General features: G+C 30.7%; 2 protein-coding genes across 3 annotated transcripts; one reads left to right on the top strand and one right to left on the bottom strand.

The window, feature by feature from the left end:
* The first annotated feature begins 12,215 nt into the window (after nucleotides 1-12,215).
* LOC105804682 (protein XRI1) lies at nucleotides 12,216-15,816 on the top strand. 2 transcript variants are annotated; one of them, XM_012637386.2, is made up of 10 exons: nucleotides 12,216-12,374; nucleotides 12,519-12,643; nucleotides 13,469-13,512; nucleotides 13,616-13,735; nucleotides 13,831-13,970; nucleotides 14,451-14,514; nucleotides 14,616-14,718; nucleotides 14,800-14,840; nucleotides 15,001-15,084; nucleotides 15,303-15,816. In XM_012637386.2, the coding sequence occupies exons 2-10, from the start codon at nucleotides 12,624-12,626 to the stop codon at nucleotides 15,578-15,580; spliced, it is 894 nt and encodes a 297-aa protein (XP_012492840.1). In that variant the 5' UTR covers nucleotides 12,216-12,374; nucleotides 12,519-12,623; the 3' UTR covers nucleotides 15,581-15,816. The 2 variants fall into 2 exon arrangements, with proteins under 2 accessions (XP_012492840.1, XP_052489980.1); XM_052634020.1 differs by lacking the exon at nucleotides 12,216-12,374 and having other exon boundaries at nucleotides 12,401-12,643.
* Nucleotides 15,817-22,864: 7,048 nt separating this feature from the next.
* Nucleotides 22,865-24,271, bottom strand: LOC105804691 (uncharacterized). Its single transcript, XM_012637396.2, has one exon. It carries the CDS (start codon nucleotides 24,098-24,100, stop codon nucleotides 23,102-23,104), a length of 999 nt encoding a protein of 332 aa, XP_012492850.1. The 5' UTR covers nucleotides 24,101-24,271; the 3' UTR covers nucleotides 22,865-23,101.
* Nucleotides 24,272-25,742: the final 1,471 nt, after the last annotated feature.

The following is a 25,742-nucleotide window of genomic DNA, read 5'->3' as shown; positions in this document are numbered from 1 at the left end:
TTATCATTCTATATAATCTATAAGTATATCATAGGGTTTTTTTTTTTTTTGTTTAAATATGAAGTTTAAAGGGTAAAATGATCTAGGGATTAAAAATTAAAAGTAAGGCGGTTGGAATTGGATTGTTAGATCGGGAATCAGTTAAGGTATCAATTTGGAGAAGGGTATTGAACCGGTTGACTTGGGAATTGGTATGTATTGGTTGAATCAGGTAAAAAATTGCTTGAATTAGATTTTTAATTTTTTTATGAATTTTTCAATAATTTATTTAAGAACTAATTTGACTATCGGTTCGGTTTTGAAGACCTTGCTTAAAAGACAAATATGTTATATACGAGTCGGTTTTGTTATTTTAATGTGCTTAAGTGTACTTAAATTCATGTCCTTCTAGTAAAGCTTAATATAACATTTGGTACCTAAATTTAATATAATTTTTTAAATTTAGTATCTAAACTTGTCACTTTTTCTTAAATTGGTACCTAAGCCTTTTCTTGGTCCAATTTGGCACTTAATCTTGACCTTTTTTTTTTTTTTAATTTGGCACCAGAGCTTTTTGAGCTATGCTTGTTGAATGGATATTGAAGAAGAAAGCAAGAGTTTTAAGAACCCAAAGTAAAAATTGATTAAATTAAAATAAAATAAAATTAAAAGTAATTAAACATTTGAAAAAGAAAAAATTTCCATGTCATTTGTCACATATCAGTCATATCTTGATTATTTTTATTACCTCGTCAAAAATAACACTTAGTATATTAGAGTAATTTGTATAACATTTGACAAGGTATCAAATTGGAAAAAAAGTTTTAATGCCAAATTAGAAAAAGTGTCAAATTTAAATACCAATTTGGATTAAAAAATTTAAGTACCAAATTAAAAAATATTTAACATCAAATTTAAAAAAACTTAAAACCAAATTTAAAAAAATTGTGAAGGTATCAAACATTATATTAACACTTGTTGCTAGCAAAGATACTATTCATTATAGATTCTAATTATATCTCGCTCTTTTTAAGACAATATTTAAAATTATTCATAATTCCTCTCCAACCTTAAATAGGAGAATAATGTGTTTCATTACTCTTAAACCCACATCCTCCAATGTTGACATTTTATTTAAAATTTTAAATTCGATGATGGGAGTAAAAATAATTCGACTTGATTTAGTTTATGGAGTAAACATTGCGTCATGAAAATATAAATTAAAAATATTTTCTTTAACAAATTTAAATATTTAAATTATTATTTTATTACTAAAAATAAAAATTTAGATAAAATGATAAATATACAAACAATGTAAGTTAAGTTGTTGCTATCTTATCCAATTTCACAGTAAATTTTAAATTAGAAATTTGTCTCCATCATCAAAGAAAAGGGTTTTTTCTTTAAAATTAATGTTTAAGTAATCAGATTCATTTTTCATAAGTCTCAAATTGTGGTAAAGAAAATTAAAACAATATCAGCCTTAAATAAACAGAAAATAAATAAATAAATAAATAATCCATCAAATACAATTAAATAAAAAAGGCCTAAATACAAATTGGATCTTTTTGAATTTTGCAACTTGAGTCCTTATTTATTTATTTGGACCAACCTGTATTGATTTCATCTAATTTTAAGGGTTAGTGACCAAGGGCGATTCATGTCGTGGCAAAGGTGCCAAGAACTACTAGAGGTTCGGAGAGGTGGGTTGTCAATAGTCTAAATGAAGGAGAGAATCCTTCTTATTGTTGGAAAAATCCAGTTTAGGAAACGATTTTCAGTCACAATGGAAGTCTAATTTTTTTTTTAAATTGAGCTGGTTTGTGATATTTATAGCAATAAATTTTTTTCCCCGAAAAGTATCTGTGTTTTTTTTGCGAGACGGATTTCAATCGTTTCAACTTTCAACCGAACGACCTTCTCCGCTATCCTCATATCCCGAATTGCATCAATTGTGGGCTCGAGCAACACGAACCAAACACAAAACAAGAAATTGAGTTATTATTTTTAGTGAGAAAGTAATTCTCTCAATAGAAACCAAAAGAAATTGTAATTTCCAAAAAATAGTATTTATTCTTGGAAAATAAATTTCCACTACTTTATGGCAGAATAATAATATATAATACTTGTGTGTTAACAAGTCTCATCTATTTATAGGGAGAGATAAGAAAATCCTTGTTGAATAAGTGTAACACAAAAAAAAAAAGCACTCTCCTAGTCTAACTAGAAAGGGGGGTGACAACCCTAATGGCACACCCTAGTTAAGAACACTAGGGTTGCCGCCCCTCACATGTAAAATGAGGGAAACTGAGTCTCTCATGTATTAGGTCCAATTATATGTGCTTCTTAAACTTTTGATCCAATGCTTTATAATTTAATTTAACCAAATATTTGTTTTCTATTCCTAGGATAAATATAATCAATTTAGTTAATTTAATTAAATTAACTAAATTCTTTTCTAATTAAATAATTCTCTCAACCCAATTCTAATTACATTAAAGTTATAATGATTTTACCGTAAAAGAATCTATGAGGAAAGATTTTAATTTACATATTCAATAGATTCATAATAACTAATTAATTTAATTTAATTTTAAACTTCAATTATTTAATTATAATTAATTAATTAATAATTTAAAAAATTCTCAAGTCATTTCTTTTCTCACTAACACATTCATTTGTAAATGCAACTAATTTCTCTAACTTTATTATTTCTATTCATTTGGTTCTGCATGCAATTCATTTTTGACTTCAACGAGCCAACAAAGAGATAGATTGGACATATACAAATTAGACATATATAATTAGGGCTCAAATAATTTACAATTAGGTTTTAACTTTTCGCCTATTAATTAGAAGCTTATTTAGTCAAGAAGTCATTCAACTATAGTATCGTGACTGAACTCTCCCTAATTACATACCATTACGAAAGCTACTCTATAGGTGTTCGTCTAATGACCTTATCATAAGTGTGTTACCTTCACAGGATACTCTTAATCTTTTTGAGATAAATATGTTCTCCTAATATTATTTTGTTTTATCTCATGGTAACCATTACATCTTCCTTCATGAAAAGTTAACTACTATCAAATAGTAATCAAGTCATTTATCACAAAGACAAATGACTCATGGTCATGTTTTCTTTTCATATATCATGTAATGTCGATGAGAGGATATCATTTACTCATTAGTTGGGCTATGAATTCCACTATTGTGAATGATACTACATACTGTAAAAGTCATATACCTAATGCATCAACTTTCGGTTCTTTATCTATTTGAGCTTAAGCTTTTACTTACATCAAAGTATACGAGTCATGTATACATAGTTCATCATCCACTTAGGTTTAAGGTATGTCACACTATGAACGTCACAAGTGAATAAATCCATAAACAGATCTAGGATCTATTCTACTTGGCTCCTATTCAATGTACTATCAGCCCAGTCAGCCACATCAATGTCTTTTTCTTTTGGGAGTCATCCACTCTGATGCTCAAGATAAAGCATCTGCCCAATTGGACTTGATAGACGACATATTAGTCTTTCAATCGATTTTCTCATTGTCGATTAGACTAAGGACATGTTTAGGTTCATCTACTAATACAAGTTGTCTTTTTGTATTACAATCCGACCACATAATACAGCTTAGCATTAGTTAAATGTTAGATAACTAGTGAGCCAAAATTTACTTCCATTTTGCTTTGCATGCAAAAGTATTGAGGATAATATACAAAGGATATTAATGTAATTAATGGATATTTTATTAAACCAGTTTGTTTAAAAAATACAAGTATACTTAGACGAAAATACTATACTGAGGGCACTAGATCCTAACACTTATTGATCTATCGTAATTTGATAGGTCAAATTAGGCTCTCCATTATACTTAAAGAGCTTATTCTCAAGCAAATTAGTGTCTTTTCATTGCATTTATTGAGTTTTCGTTCTTGTCGTTAATAAAGTATTTTTGTTAGTTTTATGCCATTTTTTAGACCCAAATTGATCAAACGCGCCATTGGGAACTAACAATATGGTTGAGTGGTGTAGGAAGTCGAGGATGGCTTGAAATCGAAGAAATTACCTTTCGAAGTAGGAGTATTACGACACTGAACCTTGGAATGCCGTGATACTCCTGACAGTGCTAAAGTGAAGAAAATTTAGGTCAACTCCAGTGATATCGCGATACCAAGAATGGGTATCGCAATACCGAGAACTCCAAGGCTCCCAATTTCAATACTGACTTGGGTATCGCGATATCACTGGATATGGCGATATCAAAGTTCGGGTATCGTGATATCGACGCCTGACGTGGAAAAAAAATGACTACAGAGATAGTTTTTTTTCCCAATACCCACACCTATCAAAATTAGGCACTTAGAGGCTTTTTGGTCCAAAATTTTAGGTTGAAATCAACTATTTAAATCCACTTTTGGCTGAATGAAAAGGGGGACTCTTTTGCTTAGGTTTTCTATCATCTTTTTCCTTAATTTTAGGTTAGGGTTAGGGTTCTTTTCTTTTCTTTTTTCATTTTTAGTTTAAGTTTTTTTCTTTTATTTTTTAGGTTAGATTTTAGTTTTGTTGTTTACTTTCTTCCTTATTGTTAAAATATTTTGTAAACAAGGATGGACAAACTCTTGGGCTTCAATGAAATTTCATCAATTGAATGAGCATTTTCTTAAGCCGTTTACTTTCATTTTATATTTACAAAATGTTTTGATAAAATGCTTGTTTGGAATTTGAGTTTGAGTATGTGCTAAAATTGTTGGATGATTGATTGTTTGGTCGGTTGTTAGCTTAAGTTGATGTTTATTCTTGATTGATTGATTGTTCAATTATACAAAAATGCTTAATACGTTAGAATTGACCGCTCTAGCAAAAAACCTAGATAAACGAGATCGAGAGGAGAGTTTATCCTTAGATAGTTCAATATAATTGTGCCAAGTAATGAGACCGAGAGGTAATCTAAGGTGGTATCTCTTAGTTTAGGATGAGACCGAGAGGAGATTTGTAACACCCCTAACCTGAATCCGTCGCTGAAATAGGGTTACGGAGCATTACCGGAGTTTACAAATTAATTATCAGACATATCATTTCATCTAGCATTCATATTAGAAACCAATCAAAATCATACATATTGTCCCTTAAACGAGCACTCGAGGCCCAAATTACGCATTAGAAATAAATAGGGACTAAGTCTAAAACTCAAAAAAAATTCAAAAATACTTAAAATTTTCAATATTGCAGGGGTCACACGGTGTGACTCACACGGTTTGGAGACAAGCTCGTGTCTCAGGCTGTGTGGGCATTCTAAATAAGGACACATGGCCATGTCTCGGCTCGTGTGAGTATACTGACTTGGGACACACGGCCGTGTCACCTGGCCGTGTGTCACACACGGTTAAGACACACTCCGTGTCTCTACCCGTGTGGACAAAAATAGGCCATTTTACAAGCCATAATTAGACATTTAAAACAAGTCAAAATAAGTGGCTAAACTCAACAAATTACATATAGGTCATCATTAAACAAATACCTATGCATGCTATTATAACCAAAACCAAAACATTCGAAAGTACTGATAAAACCGATGGATAGTGTGATATAACTCCAACAAGCTTCTAACCTAATCGAGCTTCCAATAATCTGAAAAGTAAAGGAAAACAATTACATAAGCAATGAATGCTTAGTATGCTCATATAAGCTTTAATCATAATACTTCTTTTAAAATATGAAATTTATACATATAAAGAATAATCCAATATTGATACCATAATACTCATGAAGTTATATTTAACAACTCACTAAGCAAATAAATCTACAATATCATCTATACATATTATTCCTAGCATAGTAGGATTTTAAGCAACTTTAACTCTTCCAAAATTTTTTATTTTCATTTGCGTTTATTTTACTTTTCACACTCATTCCATATACATAACACACCAGTCATAAACATATCATTCAATCATAGCTACTAGTTAGTGCATTTAAAGATAGACATTTTTCGAATTAATCACATGATAACTCTTTTCATAAGAAATTGCATAACTTAAATCTTACCACTCTTTCATGAGCACAAGCATATTTTCATTTTAGCACTTACCATTTCAGTTCATCTTATAATTAAACATATTACCATTCAACTAGTAGTTTGGCACTTGCCTAAGCATCAAACAACAATACTTGTTAGCGTACTTGAACATATTTCATATAATTTCAACATCAATAACCTTATTATCTCAACATGTCACACTTGAATTTATTACTCGTCTCAACTTACATAATTTTCATGTATCAACATATCAAGATATTGATACATATATATACATTTCATGATACATATCATCTTTTACTGTTTCTCCATATACTTATATCATCCAAGACAACTCCCGATAACTTACCATTCGAAGAACGACTTACGGATATGAGTACATCATTTTCAGAAGCCCAAAGGCTGAATAGAAGCTCATGAGAGCTAAATGGAAACCCATAAGGGTTGAATTGAAGCTCGTAAGAGCTGAACGAAAACTCATAAGGGTTAAACAAAAGCTCAAAAGAGCTGAACGGAAACCCAATAGGGTTAAATAGAAACTCAAAAGTGCTGAACAGAAAGAAAACACGAAAGTTCGCAACAAATGCTGAGCCTCGATTTACTTGGGTAATTTGCCATCAATTCATCCTTTGCATATACCGTCAATTCATCCTTTGCATTTACTGTCAATTCATCCTTTGCCACAGAACGATTGTACTCGATCCCGCGTTCCACTCGTTTTGAACATTTAATTCAATTTCATAATTTAACAATAATTTTATCTTCAACAATATATATGAATAAATACATGATAACATTCATCAAGTTAATAAATAAACATTAAAGTTTAACCATACGAACTTACCTTAATTAAAATGTAATAATTGCAGAAGTTCAAAGACTACTCCATTATTTTTCCTTTTTCACAGTATCTACGAAATCTTGATCTAACATATAAAATTACTCATTCATTAGCATATATTTCAATTCCAATTCATTTCACAATTTATACCTTCAATTTTTTCAAATTTACACAATTACCCCACTTTTACAACATTTACAATTTAGTCCCTTAACTAGTTAATCTATCAAATCAACTAATTTTCTCAATTATTAATTTATCCAAATATTTTAGGCTATCATACAGCCCTAAATAAAAATATAAATTTAATACCAAACCCTAATATTTTAACTATTTTCACAATTTGATACTAATATCAATATTTAACAAAATCACTTTATAATATCATCATACAACAAAATTAATGCACTAAACCCACTTGATATTAATAATTTCTTTCAATATATTAATTTAGACAATAAACCAATTCATTTCATGCAATTTGGTCATTTTAATATTTTTACGAAATTGCCTTTAAAATTTTACTTTTATTCAATTTAGTCCTTGAGCCTAAAATATGCAAATTAGCCATTTTAATGTAAACCCATGCTAGATGAATATTCATATATATTTTCCTCCTCCTCTCCATTCCACATCCATAATGCATATAACATGCTTATATGTAACATTATCTATAATTTCACTATTTACTTATATGTTTATATCAAAGTTGTCCACTTGAGTTATAATCACTAAATTATTTATATCTTGAGCTAAAATATTATAAATTAAGATCCGCTTGATATTTTTGAAACTAAACTCAAATATATTTCTACCATAAAAATTTCAGAATTTATAATTTAGCCAATAAGTACAAGAAATTCTTCAAATTTATCCCTATTCTATTGTTTGACAGCTTCGACCTTTCTTTACTAAAATTAATTATCTCTTACCAAAGGGTTTGGATGATGCTTTCGTTTGTTTCTCTTGAAAATAGACTCATTAAAAATTTAAACATATAAATTTAATCCCCTAATTATTTTTTAAAAAGTTTTGATGACTTTCCAAAGTCAGAATAGGGGAACCCAAAATCAATCTGACCTTGTCTCACAAAAATTCATATATCTCATAATATGAAATTCTTTTGCTTACAACATTTCTTCTATGTAAAACTAGACTCAATAGCCTTTAATTCAATACTTTAATTAACCTCTAATTCAATTTCTACAATTTTGGTGAATTATCAAATTTAAATTACTACTGCTGTCCAAAACTGTTTTGGTGGAAAATGTTGATAATCAAGTTTATAACACCTTCCTTTCCTTTCTCTACAATATTTCCCATCATTCCTCTTATTTTCCTTCACTAACATATCAAGAACATAGAACCTTATATAAGAAAACTCTACTTTAACATTATTTTCATGCTTTTCAATAATATCAAACTTAAAAATATATTGAAATCTTGATGTTCTTACCTTGTCCTATTGATTTCAATCTTTAACTTAATTTTCTCTCCCCTCCAGCTTCTATTTCTTGAATCCAACTTGATATTCTAGCTCCCCATAGTCTCTTTATTTTTTTTTTATCTCTTGGTAGCTATGGAAATTCTTTTGATTTCTAAGTGAAAATGGTGAATTTTTGGTAAAAGGACCAAATTGTAAAGAAAAAAATTCTTCTTTCTTTTCTCTTCTCACATTGGTGGCATGGAAAGATTAATAGAATTCATCATCTTTCTTTCCTTATATACTAAATAAAATAATAATAAAATATAATAAAAAAACAAATCAAAATATTAATAAACTAATATTTATTTATTTAATCTAAAATATTACCAACATCATCATTACTCTTCAAAATTATCTTCCTTGCTAAATGACCATTTTGCCCCTCATAATTCTTCAAAATTCCTCCATTGACTCATCACTTATTTTGGTAAAATTGTGATTTAACCCCTCATGTTTTTCCACTTATTCAATTTGGTCCTAATTAATCCATTTTCCTTAGTTTCTAGATCATTCCACCCTTAAAATATTTGCACTATTGGTCCTTTAAATTTTTCATATTTACACTTTAACCCCTTAAATTTTGAGTATTTACTCTTGGGCCACAAAACTTTTCTCGCTTTTACGATTTAGTCCGTTCTTAAATTAATATATCATAATATACTTCCCAATGTTGACATAACTCAAAATTTCCCTTTTTATCATTTTATTTTCTTATTTTACTATATCAAGGATAATATCTTACTTTCTTACTGTAGTAATTTTCAGGGTATTACAAGATTCCTAACTAAGAGTGGCAACCACTATAATCGTCATAGGTTCATTAGTTTAATTAGCACTCAACTAGTCAATCGACCATCGTTTAACCATTTACATTATCTAAAACATTAGAAAGAAAGTTTAGCTTAGTTGGTTTAATTAATAGTTTAATTTTAGTTTATAAACAATCCTATTTGGACTTGCACTAATAATTTTCAACTCAATTAGATTAGTAATTGCTTAACTTGTAATTAACTTGATAAACACATTGACCCACTTGACAATCTTTTGGGTTCGATCTTTGGGATACTTGGGTGTCCCATCGACACACAAATATTATAACTGACATTGTATGCTTGCAGTTAAAACCCACTATTTAAATTGTTTCATAAAATTGTTTGTTTTTATGCGCACAAACGCGAACGGGTCACTTATATAGGTGATGAACTTGGAGAGGAGTTGTCATAGGTCCCATCAAACAATAATCCTATCTCATAGGCTAGACAGTAGGGTTATGAGGATCTTGCAACGATGTAAATTGATGGCAAAGGCTATTTGGTAGATAGCTAGTGGTAGGATGTTAGGACATGCATTGGGACATAGCACATGTGATGAGAATCATATTTAATAGATTTTTGGCAAGATATGAGTGGTTCTCTAAATAGGCAAGCCTTTAAGTCGAGCAAACCTTTCAAGAGATATGGCATTGGCACACTATTGGTACAACAATTGCCCCCTGTCGAGGGAAAGTTTATAAAGTGATATTATTCAAAACGATTAGGTCTGGGACTTTGTAGTATAGTGAAGGGGTTATGCATTTTTGGCTTTGGTGATTAAGCTTGAAAGGGCAAGGTAGAAAGGCAAGCCTTGACAATCAAGCCTGAGAAGCCAAGTTAGAGGCGAAAGCTTTGATAGTAGAGCTTGAGAAGGTAAGCTAGAGAGGTGAGTCTTAAAGATTGGCCTAAGAAAGCAAGTTAGAGAAGCAAGATTCGTCCTACACTTGGAAAAATTTGCTTTGTTGCTATTTGGAAACTGATAGGTTTTTCTAGGGTACGTGTTTACCATGTGTGACCTTTATAGTCTTTTTACTACTAGTTTTTCACGGTTTGATATGGTAGGCCTTGTGTTAGTTTTTAAGTAGACACTAAAACATCATGTACTTAATGATTTTTTCCATGTGCCTTTCACTTTTTTGCCACTTGAGTCCCATGTCTTTACAACTCCACCTTAGTCGAGAGCTGTAAAAGGGGGTCGTTACTACTGATGGATAAAAACATGAATGAGATGATCTTAGGTACCTCGATGAAAGGAAATAATTCCTCCTAGCAAGAAACCAAAAACAATGTTTGAACTACCGATGAACAAGAAGACCACTACTAAGGCAAAAACTTCTTGCAATGCATCTTAGGAAAGGATTTTGCCTATGACAAGTTTTGTTACCACTCTTCATGCTTCATCACCCTAAGTTTCCACACGGGGTGATCCTATTGAAATTATGCCTCGAACACTCCTAGGTGGTCCTCTTGCTTTTCTCCTTATGTTGTGCCACAAAGGGAAGGTAAGTTGATTGAAGACTATCAAAAGATTATATTAAGCGAGAGAGGTCTTGGATCTGGCTCCTAGTTAAGAAAACGAAGTGGAAGCCGTACGTACTTGTACTTTCTTAGAATGATGATCTCAATCTTGGGTATTGATGTGTCCAATATTTTTATCTCGGAGTAGGAATTTTTATGATCTCAAGTGGTAGAGCTCGAAAACCTTCATTCTCTTAAATCTATAGTACAATTTAGCAACAACACCTGACAGATAGGTCTTTCATTGTGCTTGTATTTTTGTGAATTTTTTTAATAAATGCCTACTCGCTATCTATAAGCATATAATAACAATTTGCACTTTAATAACAATTTGCACTTAGCATGGAAGTGTAAGTAGATGAAACTAGAATTAATAATATGTTAGACTAATAACTAGAATATATCTAGACTTGAATAAATCTAAAAAGACTCACATATAGTGAGACTTGAACTTGAAACCTCAAAATAGAATTGTTCACAAGTCGGGTGACTTTCCTAGCTTGCTTTCGCTTGGGATTAGACAAAAATTTTATGTCCTCATCTTGGTTCGGCTTGATGCAAATTTCGAATTAAATAACTTTAAAATTATTTTTGGAATAATATTTAGTACACTACCCATTTTTAAGGGTTAGGAGGTTAACAAATATTCTATATGGGTATAATATAATATTTAAAAAATAAATATTTTTAAAAAAGAGAGACACGTGACAAGTTTTTAAAACCCCAAATGCTAATCCAATTATTCTATTGAAATTTAACTGTAAAAATATATAAATATTAATATGAAACTTTTTAATATTTTATTTCCTTTAAACATTTGGGGGAAAATTCCAATCAAGCTAAATCTAAATTCTAAAAAGAATTAAATCGAGCCGTGATATGACTTGACCAAAACATAAATATTATTATTTGAAGTAGACCGATCGAATTAGTTAGGTCGAGAACCAATAGAAGCATCTATCTGGATAAAGATATTAGATTGATTGACTCGAGAAATATAGACATGTTGAATGATATTTTTATATTTATTCTCATTTTAAATTTTTTTAATAGTTTATTTAATCAAATCAATCAAACTAATTAGAACAATAAACTAATAATTTAATCGATCCTTAACCATAAACGCATTTATATCGCCCTCTCAAAAGTTGCGAAGCTTCCTCTTTGCCATAGATTTGATAAATAGGAAGGGCAAAATCAAGGGGCCCATTTTATTTTAGCCCATTATCAAATGTCAATTTCTCACTTCACTCCTCCCACCTAAAAACGCGACCGCCGGCCCCACCCTATGTTTCTACCTAAAATACTTTTTTCTAAGTCCACCACCACGCGCCTCGTTCAACTCTTCGTTTACAAGGCACGTATTTTCAAAGCTTACTCCGATCGTTGACTCACGCTCTTCAAAAAATCGCGTGAACTAATCTCCCGGCAGAAAAACTTGAAAAAAAGTAAATAAAAAAGACCCAGGAAATCCCTGCCTAATTAATGACAGATTAACAAAATTAAAACACAGCTTCCTCTGTTTTGCTGAATGGTCATGGTAAAGAGTGGAAATAGTAATTAAGAAATCCAAAAAGAAAAACATAAAAAAAGTTTAAAAAGGAAAAATATATGAGAGAGTAAAGGCCAAAAGAGTAAGGCTGAGAAGTAGCAGTGAGTGCTGCTTCCACTGCTTTATATGATATGTAAGTAAAATATTACTAGTATTTATTATTTTATTAATATTTATATCTGTATTTGTCCGTTTAGTGAGTTTGCTTCGCTTCGATAAATAGTGAAAAAAAGAAGATGAAGTAATTGTCGATCTCTGTGTAACGGCTACTTTTTAGGGTGTTGTTGTAGAAGTGAAGACTGGGATTGAAAAAAAAGAAGGGTGTTATTTGATTCAGTTTTGAAGGGAGGAAGAAGAAGAAGAAGAAGAAGAAGAAGAAGAAATGGATTACAACTATGATCAGTAAAGTTTCTTTTCTTTCTCTTTCTTTTTCTTTTTTTCTTCTTTGGTGCGATTTGGTTTTAAAATGCATGATATTGTTTCTGGGTTTTTCTTGTTTTATAATTTTATGAGAATTTTTTTGCAATTTTTTTGAGATTAATGCTAGTTTCCTTTTCCCCCTGAAATGGGTTTTTGCTTGGTTTTAAGTTTTTTTAAGGGTGTGCTTGGATTTTTCTTTTCCTTTTAATTTTGGTAGTGGGATTTGTTGGATTTGTATCTGTACTGTAACTAAAATTGTAAAATTGAAAGAGTGAAGGTGTGGGCTCTCAATAAAAGGGTGGGTCACTGTGTTTTTTTTTTCTTTAATTCTTCTCTTCTTTTTTCTTTTGCTTTTTGATTAGCTTAAACATCAATGCTGAAAATCATATAGATTATGATCCCCTTTCCTTGTTTCTAGATCTAAATGGTACAGGTGTCCTTTTTATTATTCAGCATGTGATGTTTGTTTAGGTCATAAATAATTATTGGATACAATGCTTCAATTTTACTTTTCTTTTTCCTTTTGTTGTTTTACTAGTAAGGTGGAAATGTTTACTGTTTAATGTTGTTTATCTGCATAATAATTCTTTTTCTTTTTTCCTTATTATGTCTATTTAGTTTTTTAGATTATGTTGTTGATTTGATTCCTGACTTATTTAGGAACCCCATTTTAAGATTTTGGCTTAATGCTGGTAAAATGTAGCATGGATTCCACTTTGGTAAAGCATTGGATGATTCATTGTGAAGTCTATCTGCTTTGGCCTAAATGCTTTACTCTTTTTTTGTTTATTGTTTGATTGGTGACAGGGAGCCATGGAATTGGCATGGAGATCAAAAGAACAACGATTTTGGTAAGTTAATACCTGAGGTTATCTAGTTAATATATTCGAAATGACGAAGTGAGTAAAAAGATTTAAGACAAGAGATTAGTGATGTCTGAACTATATTGAGCAGGTGCCTCCGAAGGTGCATGGACTCAAGTGACCTTGAACGAGGAAGACCTTTCCTACATGTTTGTTGAAGCAACCCCTGTTAAGGAATGTGGGGATCTGTCATACCATGTTACTCAAAATGGTAAACTTTGTTTCTTGATTTTCTTTCAAAACTTGTTGTCTTTGTAAGACATGTTCTTCTCATTTCTTTAGATGTAATACCATTGTGACCTTCAGATGATATAAGTAAGGAATCAGAGGAAAAGAGGGAGACTGCTTCACAAGTTAAAAGGCGTAGAATGCTTCAATTTGACACTCATGCGGTAGATTCTTCCCTTATCTGTGAAGAGATGCCATCCGCATTCCTAAAATCAAGGGTGAGTGCTATATAACTTTTCTATTCCCAAGAACTTGAAGGAAGCTTACCATTCTTTCTGAACAGCTATCTTTGAAATTTGTTTTGAAAAGTTGACATGAGTTAATATATTAGATGAGAATCCTGATGTTAGAACTTATCAGTTAATCATAAGTTGTTTTATTTTACTGAGAATGAATACTCCATCATCCGCATTATTTTGTGCATCCCATCTGCGACTTCTTTGCACAAGCCGACTTTGTTTAGTACATCTACTGGCTTGAGGTTGCTGATATTTTCAAATCTTATTCTCTACAATTCATTACTTATTTAAAACAAGTTCTGGACTTCTGCCTATTCTGGCAGCCTTTGAAAAACATGCATGATAGATCTATGTCTAATTACTTTCTCATGAGATGCAGTCAGAACTTATTAATACTGGTTAAAATGTACCATGGTTGTTACTACGTTTTGTTTATTTCTTTCTTCTTTCCATGCATAGGAGAGGGATGATATGATTGAAGAGATCTTGCCCGATGCATCTGAGTGGGTTGCTGGTTTATCAGGTTTTTCATCCAAGCCCATTTTCATAGGGTTTAGGGTATAAATAGTAAACCACTTTATTCAAATGCATACTTGGGTTTTTAATCATAAGAAAAAATTGCAGAAGATGCATCAGCCTCCAGTTATGATGGCCTAGATCAGTCATGTGAAGGATGGCTTGCTGAATACTTTAATGACCCGGAGCTGCTTCTTAGCTCTGATGATATGTATGCTTCTATGGACTTTCAAGATTTTTGTTTGAATCATGTTATTAATTTGTTCTGATTGCTTTATAACGTGAGATTCAGGAATCTGACTGGGGCATCCAATGTTCAAATTGATACTTCAGGTACATGAGTGCTTTTCTTCCGAAGATATTGTATACAGTGTACTGTTGTTATCTTCATTTTTTCTTTTGAAATCATTTTGGACATCATTGTTCCATCACACACTCTCTCTCGAAGTGCACATTTTCTTAACTTTACGATGAAACTTGGCTCTGTTCATAGAGTTGTGCAATGCCCAACCTGAGTCTGGGGCTGATGCTGTTCAAAAGCAGGCAACTCGAACGCTTGGAAATGTTGTTCTCAAAGGTAACCTATCTAATCTTGTTTATTTTTATTTAATTTTGTTTTCCTTTCAATCGTTGTGTCTCGGCATGTTCTATATCCAGTATCAGCCTATCTATTCCCTGCTGTTGTTTAAAGGACAAGTATAGCTTCTATGAATTGTGTCTCTCTATTTCAAATACCATGTCCTCTAAGTAAGATTAACTCTGTCAGATCGGGTTTTTTTTTTTTTTTTCATTTAGGTAGGAAGTCTTTCATCCGAATGCCCCCTAAGGTAGCATCATCTGTTGCCTACCCATTTGCTTTCATTAAACCCTGTGGTTTCCATGGAGATGTCACCCTAAAGGATATAAATCAGCGAATCCGAACTCCGCCACCATCAAAATCGAAACAAAGCAATGAAGATCTTGCTGATGCTTTCCCTACTTCTGCTTTTTCTGGGAAGCCTGTTGTCGGCAAAACTAAAATTCGTACTGAAGGAGGAAAAGGCACCATCACAATTATGAGAACGAAAGGCTGAGTAGATAAGTGTTCTTCTAAACTTATTTTTAACTTTTTTTCTCCTTTTTAGCGCCCTTTGCTCTCCCCCGTGGTTAAAATCTGGTGGTTGAGTAACTCTGTATTTTTTTGTTGGACGCTTGGAATTCATAATACACATCGAAGTGTTTTATGTTTCCAAATAGTATTCTGAGGGTCTAATATTTGTCTAATACATGCTTTATTTTTAAGGCTATAAATGACATGATATTTGAGATCCACCTATTCTTTTCGGTTTGCCAATTTAATGCTTTAGCTAAGCTGAAATCATGTATTCAAATAGTATTTAGATATTCTGTAGAAGCATAAGATTGTAATGTTGTGCCTCTCTTATCTCCATACCTAAGTATGACAATATTATTATCTTGGTGTATAAATGGTCATTGGCATCAAATTTTATGCTGCCCCCTCATCTTTTGCTAATGCACATGTCTGTTTAACCTGTACTTGGTATATGATCACTAGGGCGATTGCATAGGTCCGGTGTTGATCTTTGTGTCTCAAAAGGAATAGGATTTGATTTTTTGAGTACCAAATTTCCAACATAGTTGCAATTTCTTTTATTTTTCTTCTTTCCTTTCGTCGTTATGTTGGTACAGATCTTGCAGTCCGTATATATATGTCGAATTTGTTCTAGCTGTATCATTGGAAACAACAGATTTCAGAACTTTCTCTTCAAATGGTTTTACACTTTTAGTAGCTGTTTAGTTCCCAAATTCCAGAAGGAAAAAGTAGAGGTTGTGATGAAGGCAGCTTTGGGGTTGGCCTTTGGGAACTGTATTTTGATGTGGAAACTCTTATACTTTGTTCTGCTTTAGAATGCTCGAACCTTGTGAAAGCTGCCTTAAAAAGCTAAATTATATGATTTGGCCCTTGAACTTGTACCCTAAAATTGTTGGTGGTCCCTAAATTTGTATTCCATCAACCAGGTTGGTACCTCTGCATTAACACCGTCAATTTGTGCTGACATAGCACTACTAGCCAATCCAATGGTGCCATTTGGCAGTCTCTCAGCGCCATGTGACAAGCATAAATATAATTTTTAATTTATATATTTATATATTTTTATTTTTTAAAATTATGTTTGTCATTTGGTGATTTGAGAGGTTATCACACGACACCATTGGATTGGTTAATTGTGTCATGTCAATGCAAACTAATGGTGTTAACACGGAGATATCAGTATAGTTGACAGAAAATACAAATTCAGAAATCAATTAGGTTGAATTTAGGGACCAGTGACATGTATCAATTTAAAAGCTGCAATATCCATGGATTAACTTTGACTTACATCAGTCACAAGAATTGTTATATATGTGTCCTGTAAGAATAGGATTTTGCTTGTGATCGAACTTTTTCAAATTGGGCCGGACGGTGTTGAATCAAACTCCGGTCGTAGACATATAACAACTGAAGAATTTCATTTTTGGTTTTTTTGTCTATTATTATAATTATTTTTTAAAATAATTATTATTTCTTCTTTATTTTTAAATGCAACTTCTTTTTCTAATTTTTAATATATTTTTTGTTAAAAGTTAAATTATTATGATTTTATTTTTTCAAGGAGTTAAACCGACCCGGTTGACATTGATGATTTTATTTTATTCAACATTCAATTGGCTTAGTTGTACTTGTTATAAAATTACTCATAGTTTCATAGGGTAAGCATTCGATTGTTTCAATTTATATCTATAAACCACATAATCAGTAAAAGTATTATAAAAGCATCTGTATTAGAAGTTAAATTATATTTTTGCCCCTTTTAAAAAATAGATAAATTAGTCTTTATATGTCAAATCAAAGAACAAATTGGTTTTTTTTAATTCCATCAATTTTTACGGTAAAAAAGTTTGTCCTTGTGTGTCAGTATGAGGTACACATGGCATGCCATGTGTCCCTATTTGGTAATTCTATTAATCACGTTAGTTTTTAACGGTACAAATGAATGAAATGTTTAACAAAAATGATCAATTTTTCTTTGATCTAACTAAGACTAATTTGACCATTTTTTAGTGGAGGGAACAAAATGCAATTTAACTCTTAATACAAAAACTTTCAAAGTACTTTTACTCGACAAACATTTCAACTAACCCTAAGTTGTTATTTTTAATATTGTTTTACAGAAAAAAAAAGTTTAATTATTAATTGCAAACTAATGACGGTGGGTTGGGTATTTGGATTTTAGACCTTGTTTAATTAATTTTGGGTTTGGTTTTAGTAAATGTCAATAAAAAAATAAGTTGATTAATTCGAATCGAAAAACGTAAACTAAAAACCGATTGAATAAATCCATTTAAATTAAACTACTTAATAATTAAATTAATTCAATCAAATCGGTTCAATTCTATTCGATTTTATAGGGTAATTCTTTTATGGAACCCTAAAACATGTAGCCCACCAAAGGGGGACAACATTGTATGATGATGTACCTCTTTTATGTTATACAATTTACAAACAAAAGCTGTTTGTTAAGCATAACCTAGGTTTATATTTTTTTTACCTACAAAGTCGCCTCATCCAAAATAATGGGAAATCATACTTCATTAATGCACTCAAAGGCAAACCCCGAGACATGGGATTTCTTTTTATAATTTTATCTCGATCTTCTAATACAAATTTTTTTTACTTAAAATGCACTCATGGCTTCTCTCTAGGACTGGGATTTGCATTATCTAACACATGGTTGTAGTTGAAAATTGATTGAGAGGGTAGGGTAGCATTGCCCCCACTCCATTAAACATTACCAAAAGGGGCCTTTCTCAAAACAGTTGTGTTCCCATGCCTTGTGTTAATTGTCTGCAAGCTGCTCGTCATAAATATGGTGGTTACCATGTTTTGGATTTTGGGAGTAGATATAGTTAACAAAAATTACTTTAATAGTGGATCAAGTCTTAGCTCGATTGATATAAATATTGTTATCAATGCAGAAGAATGTGGGTTCGAGTGCACTAAAGCGTAATATCCTCTTATTTATGAGTTGGGATGGGCTATGACTAGTTCTAGGCATTGTGTCAAAAAGAATAGATATGATCAGAACCTATAATGAGATTGTTCAAAAAAGACTAATTGGCTAAACCTTGAGAATTAAATTGATTTGTGTAAGGTAATTGAATCGAACATCTTCAAACTATCATTTAGATTTTAAATTAAATTTTAAACTTTTAAAATGTTATAAATGAGTTATTAAAACATCATAATTATATAGATTAGATCCTTCCATCAACTCAATCATCAATTTAGCTGTTAAGTGTCAACTTGGTTCAACATGGAGTACGTTTTAAACCGTAACTTACAAAGATAATTCGCACAATTATAACCCTTTCTCCATCATGAAGTAATCTTTTTAGGAGAAGCTATATAAATAGCCACCTAATTATTAGCGTGTTTCTATTTTAGCCACTCATATTTAAATAAAGAATTATTTTAAGAAATTTTAAAAACTTTAAATTTAAAAAAATAAAGAATTAACCAATTAATTTTGAATTTTTAAGAATCAAGATTAATTTGACATAATTGTAAAGCTGAGATTTAAGTTTGTTGAATTGTTAAAATTAAGACCAAATCGATAAAATTTATAAATATTGGAGGGCTAAATTTATTATTATACCAATGAAAACAGTTTCGCTATAACGGATGAAATTTTGATAATATTAATAACTAAAATTAAAAATAATTAGTAATATAAATAAGAGTATTTATCAACAAATGAATCAAAACAAAAGTTTAATTGATTATTATGAGTGTAAAACAAAATGATTGAACCCACAGAAAGTGAAATTCATTATAATTGTTCATCCTTCATCACCATCCACGTTGTTTGTTTTATGGGACAAAAAGGGATTTCAACGTAATTGTATTTTTAAATATTTGTTTTTAAAAATAATTAATTTATTTTATGAATGAGATTATATAATTTGAAAAAAAAATCACGTGTTATTTGTGGTGAAGAATAGACTCTGTTAACACAATAAAAAGGTTTCAATTTTTGCAAGAGCTGAACATGATGGCATGTTGACAATTAGTTTTGTCACAACTTAAACACGACATATTTGTGTGATTGATTGAAAGAATTTATCTCAATAAAAGAACTAACCTCGAAAAATCCAAAGCGATGGACAAAATCAACAAAAGAACTAAACATCCACCAAAGTAGAAAGCACGACAAATCTATTTCTACAAGCAAGTAGTCTAATCACATTTGCCGACCAAACAAGTCTAAAAAATTATAATTTATTGTAATATACTTTTTCGGCTAGTAGGTGAGTAAATTTTTTATTTTATTTTAAAATGTCACTGCAACAAATTTAACCCAAAAAAATAAACAGTTGGACCTGAATTTTAAAATCTAAAAAATAGAGAGATTAAATTCTTAAAAATACAAATATAGAGACTAAATTTTAATTTTCAAAAAACACATAGCCTATAGGCACATTTTAACCTACTTTTTTTTAATCTACTCATTGTCTTGTAACACCGAGTACTTTGTTTGTTTGGTTTTTAGATATTCTTTTAATCTCATTATAGGTTTGTATCCAGGGACGAATCAAGAAAAAAATTTAGGGAGCTAAAATTAAATTGTAACCTTTACGATAGTAAAAATTAAAAGATTAAATCAAAATTTTATCATTTTTAAAGGGGCCAAAGTATAATTTTATCTTTATTGATTTAAAATGTTAAAAATTTTAAAATGTCAGCCCCCTAGATTCACCATTGTTTGTATTTTAATGGAATGTCTAGAACTACCCATAGCCCCTTCCCAATCCCAACCCTTAAATAGGAGGATAATGTGTTTCAATACACTCAAACTCACGTCCTTCTACATTACCAGCAATACTCATACCAATAGAACTAATATCCAATCGACTTCAATCGATTTTTTTATTCTCCAATTTTTTTATATTTTAGAAACTGTGTTGTGCAGTTGAAAGTGATAAGACAAAATTGGCCTTTCTTTTTTTTTTTTTTTCAATTTATTTTATTTGCCTTTAAATTCCTCGAAAAACTACCAACACTCAACATTTCCAAGTAGCAGCAACAAACAACCATCCTCATCCTTTTATAACACTTCCAAAGCCAAAGCCAGAGACAGCTTTGCTTTTCTGCAAACCCTTTCATCACATCTCTATCATTCTCAATTTTTGAATTTTAATTCTATGAATAAAATAATATTATTACAACAACTTACCTCCTATTTAAATATTCAATTTAATTTGGTCCCCAATTTAGTCCACTAAATATTATAATTTTTTATTCTTTTGTAAATAGGTCCACATTTTTGGAACATACCGACAAGAAAATTATATTTACTTGATTACCAATTCCCATCAACCAACTCCCTTGCCAGCCGCCCACCTACGGGTATCCAATATATAAATTTAAATTTTGTTTTTTTATTTTAAAGTTTGAATTAAATCGGTGAAAAAGCCTTTTTAGTCCTTCTCAAATTTGATATTGAGCAAATTGATCCCTTTCAAAAAGAACTGGAGCAATAAAGCAAACTAAAGATTATTAATCACAATGTTAATGCTTTACATAAATTTGATTGGTATAATAACAAATTTGGCTCTAATTTACACATTCTATCGATTTGGTCATGATTTAATAAATTTAGCCCACAATATTTTTCGTAAATATTGAGGCTAAATTTGTTATTATACCAATTAAAATATGCACAATTGATTGAAAGACATTAAAGATGTGATTAATTATTCTTAATCACTCACTTTTAAAGTTGATAGGGATTAAATTGCTCCAATTGAGAGGATTGATTTGAAAATTTTAATATTTATTAAAAATAAGAGTGCTCATGATGTATTTTTCTTAATGCATGTTAAAATAAGAGTACTCTTCTAAATTTCCAAGTAATACCTTGATTTCTTTGAACAAATTTGGTTTTTTTTTAATTATTTTTTTAACAATCTCATTATAGGTTCTGATCATATTTGTTATTTTTGACACAATGCCTAGAACTACCCATAGCCTCTCCCCAACTCATAAATAGGAGGATAATACGCTTCAGCACACATGAACTCACGTCCTCTTGCATTGACAATAATGTTTATGTCAATCGAATTGAGATTCAATCGACTTATTTTTAAAAAAAAATTAAATCAAATTAATAGTGTGTTTGGATAAAAAAATTTAAAACTTTTTGAGATTTTTAAAATTCTCGTTTTAAAATTCATCAATTCAAAATGTTTGGATTTGTAATTGCTTTGTTTGGATAAATAATTTATTTAAATTTACCAATTATAAAATAAGAATCATTATATCAAAAATAAATAATATAAATATATTCAATATAAGTATCATTACATTTATAAAAATTTTATAAATAGTTTTACTAAAATAATTTTAAATATATATTATAATTAAATAAAATGTTTTTGAAGTTTTAAGTTTTTATATTACAATGGGATCATATATATTAAATCAAATAAAATTACGAGAAATTTTGAAAAAATACTTACTTAGGTGAATTTTGAAAAAAATTGAACTATTAAAATTATTTTTGAAAATTACTTATAAAATTTGAAAATTTAAAATATATTTACCTAAATAAATAAATTTAATTTTAAATTTTTAAAACAAATTCAAATTTCCTCTTTCAATTTTAAATATTTTTCCAGAAAATAAATGGAAATCAAATGAGCAGCATTTAAACTGGAATCAGGATAATAAATGCAAATTTTTCATTTTTTGAAAGTGGGATAATAAATGCAATTTTAATAGCCTTATATTTATCTTAAATTAATTACAAATATATCATATCTTTAAATTTTAAAGACAATATTGTTGAAAGGATAAAGAATATGTCGAGATGAATTATAAAGACAAAGAAAATTAATTACTAAAATAATTAAGAGTCAATTACACCAAACATTCTCAAATTATGACCCTCATTTTAAATTAGTCCTCAAACTTTAAAACATTTTAATTGCATATTCAAACTATCAATGTTATATCAATAAGGTCATTCTGTTACTAAAATAGTTAATCTAATTCTTAAATGAAACGTCAGATCTTATATGATATAATTTATTTCGTAAAGGAAAAATATTTTCCGTCACTTAATTATAAAAAAATTATTTTAGGCACTCAAAATGAAAAAAAGTTTGTAATTTAAGTGCCTACGTTACATAGTTAAATCATTTTAATCACTTCAGTAATTAAAAATTGATATAATAATAAATTTAACCCTAAATTTTATTTAGTCATGAATTTACAAATATTATTCACATGTGTGATTTACCCGAAAACAAAATCATTGAAAGCAACATCGTCTCTTTTTTTATCATCTCAAAGATTATATAAAAATCGCACACAATAATTGGAAAAAAAAAAGGAAAAACAAGCGGAAGAGAAGAGAAGAACTGTTGTTTACAGAATTTCTCCACAATCGGAGATATGGGAGATATGGGAGAGATGATTTTAAGTTACTGATATTGAAAAAATAATTACTAAAATTCTATAAAAAAAAAAGAGAGAGAGAGAGAGAAAATTATCAAAAGATATCAAGAATTTCCTGGATTGTGCCATTGCAAAGCGGGCAATTCCCTCGCTGAACCCAAAGCTCCCTTGAACAAAGCCGGCAAAACGTATGGCCGCATGGAATAAACGCCGCACCTTTATGCCTTACCATGCACACGCAACACGTCTGCTCCATCCCGCCGCTCCCTTCCGCCTTGTCTTTCTCCTCGTTTTCTTCGTCATCGGCGTCGGCGTCGCCCGTCGTGCATTTCGATCCCGTCAGGCCCATTTGTCGCTCTGTTTCTTCCAAAAAGTCCATCAATGACATCCTCACCGGCTCCTCGGTGGAACCAATTGGCCTAGCATTGGTCTCTGCCACCGTCGCCGCTTCCTGTGCCGCCGCCGCTTCTCTCGCAGATAACGCCCTCTCCTCCTCTAATGCCGCTCCAAGTCGGCGCGTTTCATCACGCGCCACAGGAGAGTCGTCGTCCTCGTCTTCGCTGCTGTCAGCGTTGTTCCTGGCGTTGTTCGAGGAAGGAAAAGGAGTCAAATGTTGACGGCTAATTTCTGACTCGTGATCCTGCACGAACCGACCCGAACCAAACCGCGCCAATTGCGGCCTAGAGTTCATAACCGTCGGGTCAGAAACAGGAGCACTTCCTCCTCGGTCCTCAACACCAGTCGGGTCAGCCGAGTGAGAACGAAACGAACCTTGCCGCGAGAACTGGGATCTATTATTATCATTAACAATAACATCAGAAGCCGGGATACGAACCGAGGAGGTCCGAGCAGACACCGCCAGTCGCTTGAGCCGGAGCTTGTCCCTTAACGCTTTCCAACTCTTCTTCCCCTTGTTGGAACCATCGTCTCGTATAATCTCCAGAAGGGTACGGTTCTGAGCAGGCGGTTGCTCAGGCCGCTTAGCGTTTCCCAAAACGGCGTCGAGAGTTAAACCGGCCAGAGCATCCCGGCCGTTCTCGACCGCCGAAATCTGCTCAAAAAGCGTAAGCCTCCTCCGGTTACCACCTTCCATTGCATCACAGTTTCATTAAAAAAATTGTACTTGTTTGGAATTAGTAATATATAGAGAGAAACCAAATGGAGGATAGAAAGAGAAAGTGATCTTCTAATGAGAGATTAAACTGTAATTAAAAGTGGTAATGATGATTATCATCTGAGAATTTAAATATTAACTACAGAGCAGTTTGTTGGGTTGTACAATAACAGACAGTTGCTCAACATATTTTTTAACTAACTCAGATATTTATAATATTTATAATTAATTTAATTTTAATTTATTAATTTTAAATTTATATTATCCTAAACATTTTGATTTTTATTTAAAATAAGGTAAAATGTTCAAAAATTAAACATACGTAGACCATCTATAGGTGTAATAGATTTAGATATATTTTCAATAATAATTAATTTTTATTATAATTATTCGACATCTAACGAAAATTACATTATGTTCAATATACTAATATATTAGAATAACATGCCATTTATAATTTAATTTAATAATTATTTAAATATTTTTAATTAATAAATTTTACTATTTTAATTGGAAATTATTGAATATAAGCTTTTTGGATCCGATTTGGTATATGAATTTGTCTTCTTTTTTTAATTTGACGCCTAAACTTTTTTATATTCAATATTAGTCTCCAAACTTGTTAAATGCTATACAAATTACCGTAAAACGATAATGGTGTTAAAAAATTTATATCATGCTACAAAAATATCATCAATAAATGTACTTAAAAATTATGCATTGAGTAATACTTAACAATTAATATTAGATAAGAAAACAAGAGATCTAAATATCTCAAAATGGAAAAAGAAAACATTATTTTAAATAAACAAAATAAATAAATTAAACCAAAAATAATTCAACATTTAAAATAAAAAGAAACATCGTGTCATTTGACACGTATCAATCATATATTAATTATTTTTCACGCCTCATAAAACATAACATTGTTAGTATATTGGCGTAGTTTGTATAATGTTTGACAAGTTCATGTACCAAATTAGAAAAAAAAATTAAGTACCAAATTAAAAAAAAATGTCAAACCTATGTACCAAATTAGGAAAAAGTATTAAGTTCAAGTACCAAATTGGACAAAAAAAATGTCAAGTTTAAGTATCAAATATTATATTAAGCATAGAGGTGAGCATTTGATTGAGTCGAGTTGAACCGAGTCAAAAAAATTTGAGTTAGTCAAGTTATCGAATCCTATTTTAACAACCAAACTCAATTTGAGAAAAATTTCAAATTGAGTGAAGTCGAGTCTAGTTAATGAGTCCTATTATTTATATTCAATGTTACGTTTACATGGACCGATTATTTAACTAGTAGACAAAGAAAAAGATTATTTAAGTACATAAACAATATAATTTACTTAATAATTACATGTAAATAACTATTTTAGACATGCAAAGTAACTATACGTAATGTTGCAAGACAATCGTTGTGGCCATAATTCGAGTCAGCTATATAAGCTATTATACCACACGCATGGTTATGCGTCAAGAACTATCCTATATACAAGATAACAAAATGATATACCAAAAGTATGATATAGGGATTCGGGAAGGAAAGGAAGTGCACAGGCAAAGTAAGGTTGATGGATTAATATTTTCTATTATGAGTATAATATGAAAAATATTAA

This window comes from Gossypium raimondii, chromosome 7 (assembly GCF_025698545.1).
Source record: "Gossypium raimondii isolate GPD5lz chromosome 7, ASM2569854v1, whole genome shotgun sequence".
Lineage (NCBI taxonomy): Eukaryota > Viridiplantae > Streptophyta > Magnoliopsida > Malvales > Malvaceae > Gossypium > Gossypium raimondii.
This window is presented reverse-complemented; position numbering and strand designations above follow the sequence as displayed.